The 11,940-nt window shown below is 38.4% G+C and overlaps 1 protein-coding gene across 1 annotated transcript in view; it reads left to right on the forward strand.

The window, feature by feature from the left end:
- The window catches only part of LOC135681853 (uncharacterized), a 90,741-nt gene that overhangs the window by 71,561 nt on the left and 7,240 nt on the right, over window positions 1-11,940 (forward strand). Inside the window, exons 45-54 of the mRNA XM_089112933.1 lie at window positions 2,574-2,664; window positions 3,427-3,468; window positions 4,100-4,358; window positions 5,213-5,343; window positions 5,547-5,906; window positions 6,459-6,869; window positions 8,873-9,235; window positions 9,881-10,261; window positions 10,745-11,104; window positions 11,742-11,919. Coding sequence (XP_088969059.1) covers window positions 2,574-2,664; window positions 3,427-3,468; window positions 4,100-4,358; window positions 5,213-5,343; window positions 5,547-5,906; window positions 6,459-6,869; window positions 8,873-9,235; window positions 9,881-10,261; window positions 10,745-11,104; window positions 11,742-11,919 — 2,576 coding nt within the window. The remainder of the gene's footprint in view (window positions 1-2,573; window positions 2,665-3,426; window positions 3,469-4,099; window positions 4,359-5,212; window positions 5,344-5,546; window positions 5,907-6,458; window positions 6,870-8,872; window positions 9,236-9,880; window positions 10,262-10,744; window positions 11,105-11,741; window positions 11,920-11,940) is intronic.

The raw sequence follows: 11,940 nt of genomic DNA on the forward strand, positions 1-11,940 counted from the left end.
ATTGCAAAGTCTAGGGGATTATTTTGAAGAGTTAAGACTGGATTCTGCTTGTCAGTCGATGAAACTATTTTACCACAGCAAATTCTTGCAAGACATTGAGCTCCAGGTCAGAATATTAATATGCTCACCCAAGCTTTATCTTAGAGACATTACCCAATCCGACTTGAATTCTTTAATAACCCCATTTCAACCCCGATTACATAAAGCTTATTATCCCTTGATAAAATTTTGTCATTCTGTGTAACCCTTTTTTTAAAAAGAACAATTTATAGCTAAGAAAACGAGCGTCGGAAATGTTTAGATATGAAATGAAAATTAAGAACAGTCTGAAGCTGAGTTTGATATCAATCATATATCTATGATGTTGAAGCTCAACTGCGTTAATACTAGAGCAAGCATTTTTAAGCGAGCGTGTATCTTTTGTGAATGTTATTTAAAGCCAAGCCAAAAGCTCCGATTCAGGCACAGAATAGAAGTCAGATCGAGGCTGGTTATGTTCATTTATTCTTCGTGAAGTGTTCAGATTTGGTCGGTCAAGGATTCAGATTGGCTTCGAATATTGAAAAATTTGGCAAATCCTTTCAGCATTGCAAAAGATTGTGAGATCTGAAGGAAACTTTTTGGGAAAGATTCACCCCCATCGTTCATGGCAGAGCCGCAATATAACTCAACACCATCTTAGAATCACTACGGGGTGTTCTAACTGTGTTGAGACCCTTTGGCACATCAATCCAACATCTCTTGGTAGCCCTCGGTCCGTTTTCGAACTCCTTTGCCCCTTCGTTTCACTTTACATCTCTTGTACCGAATTGACCTATTTATCCCGCAACCATTTGAATCCAATAACAAACCTGTGTCACCAGAACCAGAGCCGTCGTGATACGTATCCACTGGTCTCAAAAAAAGACTGGATCGAGCTTCTCCAGCCCAGCGTTGATTCCACATTGCAGCGTCCATCTTGAGATCCCCTGTGTTGTATGAGACTAAAGAGCAATCATGTTGGTTTCAGTTAAACTTTTCATAGCAAAATTTAAAATAACCGTTGGAACAAAAACTTGCATCATTCGTAAGTGACGTTAAACATGTTTGCCAAAGTACTAAGCTTATGTAGCAAAGAATTCACTGTTCACTTATTTTCCTAGGCCTGTTGTATCTTAGAATATTTTAGAATTTAATGGTTAATGCACAATTTAAGGCGCAGCACTGTGTGTGCACCGTTTTAACAAATGGCAGCCCAAAGCTTTAGGCGCGAGAGTATGAAGTTAGATCCTGGACAAAAATATCGAGTCGTGGTTTTGGCACCTCACCATCGTGTTTCGTGGATTCTATGAGTCGTTTTAGTCATTCGATGCACCGAATCGCTGCACGACAACGTTGTTCAGCGCGTTAGTCCCCTTGCTTTTAGACGAGTCGACGCACTGTATTGCACCTATGACGACTCGACGCACAAGTCGACGACTCGACGCACAAGTCGACGACTCGACGCACAAGTCGACGACTCGATGCACAAGTCGACGACTCGACGCACAAGTCGACGACTCGACGCACTCCCACTATCTTAACCTGTCTTAACGTCGAGGCGTCGACCACGTTTTGGCGAAGACGAAATTCAACATGGAAGCCCAAAACATAGAAATTTTGAAGAGCTTCCTTCGGAATAGAATACAGTCAGTATTGGATTGAATGGAGCAAGGAATTCACGAGAATCCAGAAGGCTGTGATTTTCCATGTACCCACATGGATAGGCTATTATATATTTTAGCACAAGTAAATTTATTTTTCTGTAATTACATCCCACCAGAGATTGAGAATAGTTTGCAGATAGCAAGAGAGACATTCGCATTCTCAGGAGATATTGAGCACGGGCAAGTTTTTGAAAACACTGGAAGTCGAGGTCGCCCTACTTTACTTATTTCAAGGGTTCTTTAGAAGTATATCTAAGTTATGGAGACTCAACTGAGGAAACTACTAGTTGTGGCATCGGTGTTTGCCCTACTACCACTCGGCCTAGGGCCTACGGGGGCAAAACTTGCTGCAGTCTGTTCTGATGCTGCTGCTGATGCGTGCATCGTCGTGACTATTGTACGTGTATCAGTTGAATTCGTGGGCACATTTGATATTGAATCGATACGTTGCAAAGCATTCTGAAGGATGCTTCGAATTTCTTCCATTTCGTCTTCTTGCTACATTTGGCGGGAATTCACAATGATATGGAAGGTCTCTTCGCCAAAACGAGGTCGACGCCTCGACGCATGAGGTTAAGATAGTGGGAATGCGTCGAGTCGTCGACTTGTTGGTCGAGTCGTCGACTTGTGCGTCGACTTGTGCGTCGACTCGTCTAAAAGCAAGGGGACTAACGCGCTGAACAACGTTGTCGTGCAGCGATTCGGTGCATCGAATGACTAAACAACTCATAGAATCCACGAAACACAGTGGTGAGGTGCCGAAACCACAACTCGATATTTTTTTCAAGGATCTAACGTCATACGAGAGGTCTCAAGATGGAGAGGCTCGATCAGCTTCATCGTGCTGTGTAGGAGAACAATAGGTTGTTCGATCCAGTCTTTTTTCAGATCAGTGTACGTATCATGGAGGAGATGAGGGTCACGCCCCCTTCAGAATCAAGAATCGATCGGCAAATCTTTCCCATCCTCGGTAAACCAAGTAAATCTACGCTTGATCGAGACTTTAGCTCTAAGGTCATACCTAAAGAAAAACACTAAGCCTATCTTGTCGGCAATTTTCTTCCCTTACACCCCTTCTGTAAAATCCTGATGCGACCGACCTTACCACAACTCTTGCCCTGAAGAATGCTACCTACATAGATAGCTACTGACTGAAATGTCTGAATTAGTTATTAATGTTAAGTCTTCCTTTTAACGGTTCCCCTTTCTTGTTCTCGAGAGAAGTATGATTAATAACATCGTCTGTTTATTTAAGGGGTTTGCACTACGTATTGTCTAGCTGAAGGCGTAAAACAAAATTGAATAAGAGAACAGGAAGGTTATTCTTCCATTTGAATTTTATCTTTTACCTGTTATCCTCGCAAAGACACGTTATGTTAAAGTTTGTTCAACAATCGCAATTTGTTTAATCTTTTGTCACATAAAATCTTATGCGGCCTATGGACAAAGGCCGCAAAACCATACTGTCCCCGAGGGAGGCAGCAGAAGAATGAATACCAATTGAATCGCTGATGAAGGAAGCTACTGCTGATAGAAAGGAGCAGCCATCATGTTAATGCTACTGCAGCTTTCAATCTCGTTCTTTACGGCCCTTTTGCTTTGGCATGGTGAGTGTTTACTGAATGAAATATTTGTTGCACAGAGCATAATTTATTGAAACTGTTTCTGGCCTGACCTTTACAACTCTCTGCTGTCTTCATGATTTGTTCAAAACCAACATTTATTTCAATTTGCTTTACAGGCTCACCATCAGTTGGGTTTCCTCTTTTCGGCACAAACACAGGTAAGTTATCCATCTATTGTTATTTCTTTTTATGATATATCGTTTCAATTTCTCTTTGCTCCTTTTCTGAGGGGGAACCTGAAACCTAATGGCTTTTTGGTCGCAAATTTCTAGTCTTGTTATGCCTTGTTATGATTCTGAACTGTATAAGAGTGGCCAGGCTTCGAAGTTCAACGAAAGGGAGGGGGCGTTAAACAGAATGAAATTGTTATCAAATATATAACTAAATGAAAACTGAATGGGCTATTGTCCCTCAACCCCCTTTTGTGCTGGCAAAATTTTGTAACACTGTCTGCTTGAAAGTTAATTTAAACACGAAATATATCAGCCGGTTGATATCAAATGATACGAATATTGCTAATCAAGTCCGAAAATCACTGAGCAAATGTTTGTTCCAAAAGCAAAGTAAAAACTTTGAGGAGAGAAAACATGGTTGGAATATGTTTGCTGGTAGCTTTGCATTCACGGGCCACGGCCTTTCACAGCATTGAAGTTATGCTAGGCTATCTCGTCTTGTTTGAAACTCATATTTGAATATTTTTTGAAGTGTAAGCAATATTTCATAAAAACAAACTTTTCCGCTTTGTTGCAATAAGACCTTATTTCGTTTCTGACACTCCTTTCCGGATAGGATGTGGCGGGAAGCTGACTGGAGCAAATGGGACGATTAAGACTCCAAGATATCCTCAAAAGTATCCAAAGAATACAGCTTGTATTTGGATTATCAGTGGCAATGACTACAATTCCACAGTGGAATTCACTTTTGAGTCATTTATGCTGGAAAACCACCCTCGCTGTCGATATGACTATGTTATAATACGTGATGGCGACTCTGAACTAGCTCCAATCATTGGAAAGTTTTGCGGGAATAATGTCCCACGAACGATCCAGTAAGTTTTAAATAAAGAATCAAAGTTCTTGCTCTTATTACATCCTGGAATTCTATCTAAAATCACCCATTAAAAGAAGACTCAACTCAACTCTCTTTACCAGTTTGATTCTGTGGTATCCCTGTTGTCAATGACTGCATCTTCTTAAAAATTTTCTTCTTACCTCAGACTTTTTTTATTAAAGGGGTTGTATAATAAGTTAGAAATACACAATATATGCTATATGGTGTATAGAACAGGACGGTTCTTATTTGTCACTCCGTGTTTCTATATGATGTATGAATACTGTTTATAAGTCTGTATTCAACGTCGGTACCTATAGCTTCTAATGTCCTTAGGAGGCCACGACTATGCCCCCCCCCCAACCAAGAACGATTATGAAAGTCCTTTGTTTCAAATAAGCTGTCTAATCAATTCTTATTGTTCCAAACGATGGTGCCCCTAATAATTCTATCCTTTCTACGGCACTGCTTTCTTTGAAAGCGTGTTAAGCTTGAAAGAATGCAAAACTTGACCCTGGAAAGTTAAATCCCAATCTATTTATCCAAACGAACCAACAAAATAACTGACAGTAATCAAAGTGAGCCATTTTCAGAAGAAAAGAAATATTACATATAGACACAAGTAGCATATAAACGCTAGCTTAATGATTGATGGTTAACGATTAATGATTCATGTTACTCAAATGCTCTTGGCATACTTCTTCAAGCTAACTTTCTATGGTCTTGCTATTCTATAAGGCCTACTGTAATAAAATTCTGTGCCATGTCGGATTTTCACGTGATCTGTAATTATTCTCACCTGCTTCTAACGAAAATTGCCTTGAACTGATTTTCTTTATCGTATTGTTGCAGTTCTGCTGGAAACAGTCTCTGGCTGAGGTTCTTCTCAGATTCAGTTAACAACGATTTTGGCTTTAAGGCGTTCTACAGAAGATCAAAGCAACAGCCTCGCCCAACTGAAAAAGTGCCAACAAATTCTGTAGGTACGCAGTTCGATTTACCAACTCATCAATTTGGCGCACCCTCAAAACAACCTTGATCTCATTATTAGGAGCTTTATATTTTCATCCCTGTGTGTTTGTTGAAGTGAGTATGAGCTCTGAAGAAAGGACATTTTGTCTTTGATATTCTTTTGTTCAAGATTTGTGACTTTCTCTGTGTTAAGATGTGTGGTTGTTATCCCTAGATCTTTGCGGTGGAAGCTTCTTTGGCAAATCTGGCGAAATCACCAGCCCTGACTTCCCAAAGCAATATCCAAATAACTTGAATTGTTTATGGACTATTGAGAATAACGATGATACCTCAGTGACTGAAGTTTCTTTCGAGGCATTCAAGCTGGAATACACACCTAGCTGCCTATTTGATTTTGTTACAATTGAAGATTTGTCTGCAAGAGACAGGCAGCCTAAAGCAAGGCTCTGTGGAGGAGCTTTACCACCGAAATACATTGGGAAAAAGATACGCATTGTTTTCCAATCTGATGATTCAGGTGTTGCAAATGGGTTCAAAATAAAATGGAGAAAAAAGGAATTGGAAGGAAAGAAGGGTAATTAATTCTGTAGAATTGATGTATCTTTTAGTCTTAGTTTCTGTGTAGGCAAACGGACGTAGTAAACATCTTTAACAAAAGTTACAGCTCAAAATGTCTTCAACGGAACCTACATATCAATCTCCATGAAAGTTGTCTATACTTCAAGTGCACTTCACCAATAATTCAAATATAATGATGGTGGTAAGGTTTCTTTCTGAAATGACGAAAGGCAGCCTACTTTCGTGAGGCAGTTTCTTTGTAATGCATTAATGGCTTGACAATTTAAAAAAATCTTTATCCTGGACAAAATTAAGCATTTGTCTGGATTCTGCATCATTTCTTTGATTTTACCAATATTTAGAAATGAAATCATACTTAGCAAAGGCTCGTGCAATGTGGTATGCTTCTTTTCTATGAAAGCAACGAAATGCTCAAATTTTAATTTTTCAAAGTGCTGCCTTCTGTTACACCATAACAGAAGAATCTGTGAAAAATTTTCCTAACCTAATCGGAGACAATGTTTTCTGATTTTGGTATTTGCTGATGAATTTTCGATTTTTTCTTCAGTCTGCGGATTTACTAAATCATCAGCAATTGGGTTTATTCGAAGCAGCAACTACCCAGAGAACTATGACAACAACGAACATTGTGAATGGAAAATTTCAGCTCCAGCAGAATCCATGAAGATCCAGCTCAGATTTTCAGATTTTGATCTGGAACGAGATTCGAAATGTTCTTATGATTACCTCGCTGTTTATGACGGTCATAATAAAGCTTCGCCATTGCTTGGAAAGTTTTGTGGAAGCACAGTTCCAAGAGTTATCAACTCAACTCAACAAAACATGAGAATTGTCTTCAAAAGTGATCATTCTGATACAAGAAGCGGTTTTCAGGCATTGTGGGTTGCATTAGGTAATCCACGTCAAAGAGGAAGCACTTTGGATTTGAAGAAAAATAAGATTGCAAGATCACCCACAGGTAATATTTGTGATGCTTCGGGTCTCTTTACATTTAACAATAAGGGTAGGTTTAATGACAAGAGCAGGTTACCTGATTAGTATTGTTTCTAAAATACGTCTATCTATCTTGACTATTGCAAAATATGATGCCTGTTGCAAGTTATCATTTTGAAGGAAATGCGCATAACACGCGTGACTTAGTCCGCCATGATGATAGTTTAGCAACAACTACAACAGCAACAGCAACAACAAAAATAACAATAACACCAAAACATGATAGACGTTGCAATGATGCCTTATCCAAATTACGATACATATTACAAGGGGGCTTCAAGTATAGCTGTTTGAAACGACGTTAATTATAATGCCAAGACAATGTTATAGCACTGAAACTGACTATTATCTTAAGCGTTTTTCTGCTGAAGAGAAGAAAACCTCTGTAAAAATTCTGGGCAATATCCTCTTTTGAAAATTGTCGTGTTCGAAACAAGGCCAAAAAGTGCAACATCACCTTTATACGCATATTTCCTTTCACAAAAAGTAACCGCCGTCATGTGGACTCTTATTGCATTGGTGAAGTTGATTTTTGGCAACTTGAGCAAATATTCACCAACTATTTCTAGCCATCAAAACGAAAAAAATAGACAGGAAGTAGAAGGAAATATTTCATGACACTAAATTTGTGTCCAGCTTTTTTTACCGTTGGCCAGCCTATTGAACTTATGGAAATTGAATACCTCATCAACGAGGATTTCACCCAGGTTTGACATCTATAATGTTATCTGGATGTTTTGGTTTAAGGAACAATCCTTAATAGAAAAGAACTAAAAGGTATTTGGGTTTATTCCCAAAATTAACGAAATTAGGAGAGATTACACAGAAATTATGCAATGAATGCAAAAAGCCAGAAAATTATCTTAGGAATACCTTGATTACAAACCGACTCTGATCCTTTTTATTGTTAGCGATTGAAACATAATTGAAAGTAGCCAATATAGATTAAACGTGAGCATGAAAAGAAAACCTAAATTAACCGAAAAATGTACAACAGGCGCCAAAAAGTGTATGAACAAATATAAGGTAATATTGAAAAAGACTCAAGTGGGGCGATAACATTCTCAATTTTCTGCTTTAAAGAAAATATAAAAAAGAGCATTAATCTTAACCCAAACTGTTGAAAGTTAGTTAATTATCCTGGCTTCACCACCAATCATTTCTGTGAAAATGTTGGATGATCAGTACTCAATGGCGCAAACTGTTTTGGTTTGTCTTTTTAATTCTGAAAAAGCCACACAATGAACAGAGAGCGTCGTATCAAAAATTGCAGTGCAAAAAGTGAAGACCAAGGCTCTTGTTGTATAAGAAGTAATATAAAATATTTGTGCATGTTGCGGCAAAATATGAAAGTCAACTGCCATGGTGGTGCATTGTAGGAAGTATTTCCCACCGTAAATCCTTGATCTGGTTCCTCCTCATGCAAGCGTCACCTCAAATTAATCCCCGCCTTTACATGAAAATTTTTACAATACACGAACAGAACGAAAATAAATGAAGTGTTGGTATTGGCATCCAAATTGCTTCGTTTCTCAAAACTAATTAAAAAAAAGAAAATATATTTCAATGCAAAGGAGCTATATTATGTTCAATCTGAGATCCTTATTTTCAATAACTCCCCATCCCCCCCCACCCCCTCCTCTCCTTCCACCATTAAGACCCATTCTCAAATGAATTAGCCCCTAAAGGATTCAAGGTAAGCAGTATGAATGAAATCCACAGCAGCAAAAGGTGTTCAATAACTTCTCTTCAAACTTCTTCTTTGAAAATGGTCTTTTAGATAATGAGTTACTTTGTAATAATTCGGCTTGCTCCAGCTTATCTTGAATCATTCATGAATCGTTCATCAGTCAATATTCTATGTAAATACGGGTGAATTTTTTTCAAAGATGCAAAAAAGCTATTGTCTATTTGGCTGAGTCTGTTTTAATTCCAGTTATCATAATTTCTTGCAACTTTTCATCTCAGCGAATTGTGGTGGCTTGCTCACTGCTATCAATGGATCCATTGCAACCCCAAATTATCCTGATGAATACCCTTCTGACACTGCTTGTATTTGGGTGATAAAAGCAGATAACAAACACTATGTGAAACTGAGCTTCGAATCCTTCGGTATCGAGAAACACCCTGCTTGTGAATACGACAGTGTAGAAGTGAGAGATGGTGCAGATGTGACGTCACAGTTACTCGGTCGCTTTTGCGGCAGCAGGACCCCCGAAGACATTACCTCGACTGACAAATCGCTTTGGATCCAGTTTAAATCAGACAAGAGTATCAAAAAGTTTGGCATGCTTGCAACTTGGAAATTCATTATGAGGTCTGGAAACGTAGGTAATGAATAGAAAACCATACCTTAACGTGCTGACTTAAAGTTAAGAAAATTGAAAAAGGGTAATATATTTTTGCAGTAAATAAGCTTGAAGTGACCTCTTTTCAATCTTACCAAATTACCACTTGTTCTGAGATGATTAAAGAAGCAACTGAGTTAACTATCGAAAAATATTTGGGGGTATGGAAATACTTGTTATACCCGTCCTTTTTGAAAGCGAAATACGCTGAAAGAAGATTCAATACAAGAAATTTATAATTTTGGGTAGGTAGTAGAAACAAAAAACAAGTTGGCGCAGATTTCTTAAAGTCTTTCAGTGCACTTGAACACTTACATATTGAAAATAATTTGATGTAGTTTCATCTGACTGTTTTTTTCTTCAATTGTGGAAGCTTAGGAGACTGAGTCGAGTACGTCTCAATTGGAACATCTTAAGATGCGCGCAGGCCCAACAGCTTCGTTTATGTCATTGAATTGAATTGTTAAGATCGAAAATATAGGCCCACAAATAGGGGAGTAAATGAAAGCCTTTGATTTCTTTTAACATCTTACCAATGCATCAGTCACTAGCAAAAGACTCGATATTTCAGCATATGTGTTATCTTCATGATCAATATTAAATGACTCTGCAAATATATCACCCGTAGCATGTGGAACAAAATTCAGAGATGATTCTGGAGAACTGTCACCGCCCGGTTATCCTCAAGTCTCTGGTAGTAAGAAATACTGTTCTTGGAACATTGAGGTGTCCAAAGGCAAAAAAATAAAACTAATTTTCAAAGAAATACGGCTAAGACCATCTGCTGGCTGTGCAATGAGTTATGTTCAAATCTCAGATGGTGAATCCAACCGATACCCAGATCTGGGGAGATTTTGCCGACCAATGCTGCCAAGGCCGATTATTTCTTCGACAAACAAGTTGTTTATTGGTTTTCAACCAGATGGTACAGCAGGTGCACAAGGGTTCGTGTTGGAATGGGAATCTGTGGAAAACGAAGATAATTCAAACAGAGTGACAAGTTTTCCAGGTAGAACTGAACTAAAATCTGTATATTTGTCACGTTTTCTTTACAAAAGGATTATACACTATTACAAAAGTAATTTTCATTAAAAGGATTGTAGACAGGCTTCAGAAGTTAAGGGAAATAATTCTCAAGTAAACGCTACAGTAACATACGAGGCTTGTTACATGTATCAACATCTTTTAAAGAAAGACATTGATATAATAAGTATTTAATGTTTCAAAATTGGACTCCACTACTCGCCTATGTACTAGGCTTGTTACATGTATCAAGATTTGTAAGCAAATATGATGTCACGACCTTTAGAATTACCAATACTATTTTTCTGCACACACTTGCTTGGAAGAAAAATGAAAAGTTTATCTTTACAAAATTTTCTCAAAAGGCCCTAAGAATGGCAACAATGATTTGATAGACCTAATGAGAAGAAATTTTATAAATGGCTAGGTTTTTCTACATTCTAACGAAGTAGAAAATTATTTTTTTCAGAGACAGCTTGTGGCTCAACTTTGACGGCAGAGACTGGGGATATCATGTTGCCAAGTGGAGTGAAATCGTGTACATGGCTAATCAGACCAGCCAGTGGACGACGCATTGCCTTATCAGTTATCAAAGCAAATATAATTCCAAACCCTGAATGTAATGTGGAGAGAATCTTTATCCAAAATGGTCTGACTCCCTTGGCACCAGCTCTGGCAAGAATTTGCGGTCAATATCACACGAAGCATGTCATTTCTTCTTCTGGTGCTCTCCGTGTTCAGTACGATCTCTTCGGCCAATCAAATGGACAAAAAGTTCATTTATATTGGACAACGGTCACACACAGTCTCAATCCAGAATTCGAAGAAGGTTTGGCGATGTTTGTTATTTATAATGTCATGACTTTTTCAGTAACCTTAAAAAATAGAATCTATTTTCAGGGGTGTAGCTAGCGGGGACAAAGGGTGCGCGCCCTCCCCCCTCCAAATTCGTCATGAGTTGCTCGGTATATCTTAAGCTGGTCCACAAAATCATTAGCTTGTCAATAAAACTGCCTATTGGTAGGTGAAAACCATAAATTTTTCTGCATCGATGTCTTAGTCGGTAAATTGATGACCCTGCACCCCCTGGTTTTGAAGATTAAGCTACCTACTGTCTTTCTATGTGAAAAAATTCTGATATATTTGATGAAACATGAACAACTCTAACAAATCTTTTCAGCGTAAGGAAATGATGGATTTAGAACATTCATCATTAATTGTACTCTGGTGTAAACGTCAAGATGGTACCATCTCAGTACAAAGAGGTAGCTGATTTTTCAAATGAGCGTAAAATCGATGGCCTAATTTCGAAGAAGGAAGCGACCAAAGAGTAAATCTTTCATTTGTAATGCATTTGAAAAAATGCTTGCCCTGATTATGTTATTTTGCATGAATAACGTTTGGAGGAAAGAGTAGTGACTTTTAATGGTCTTTTGGGTGTGGCAGATAATTTTCCCTCTGTTTAGCGTCATGCGAAAAGAGCTGGTTTTCAAACCCCGAGAATCGGAGCAATGCTGTAACATCTATTCAGTCAAGTGTACCGCCATGGGTAGCCGGCCTCCTTCTTGGTCCAGGCATGGTTTCATGTGGTGCCACCATTCTCTCAACTAAATGGCTTCTCACTGCTGCCCATTGTTTAAAAAGGTAAATCAAGACTTTTATTAA

This window comes from Rhopilema esculentum, chromosome 16, assembly GCF_057945365.1.
Source record: "Rhopilema esculentum isolate cy_ngs chromosome 16, ASM5794536v1, whole genome shotgun sequence".
NCBI classification, from domain to species: Eukaryota; Metazoa; Cnidaria; class Scyphozoa; order Rhizostomeae; family Rhizostomatidae; genus Rhopilema; species Rhopilema esculentum.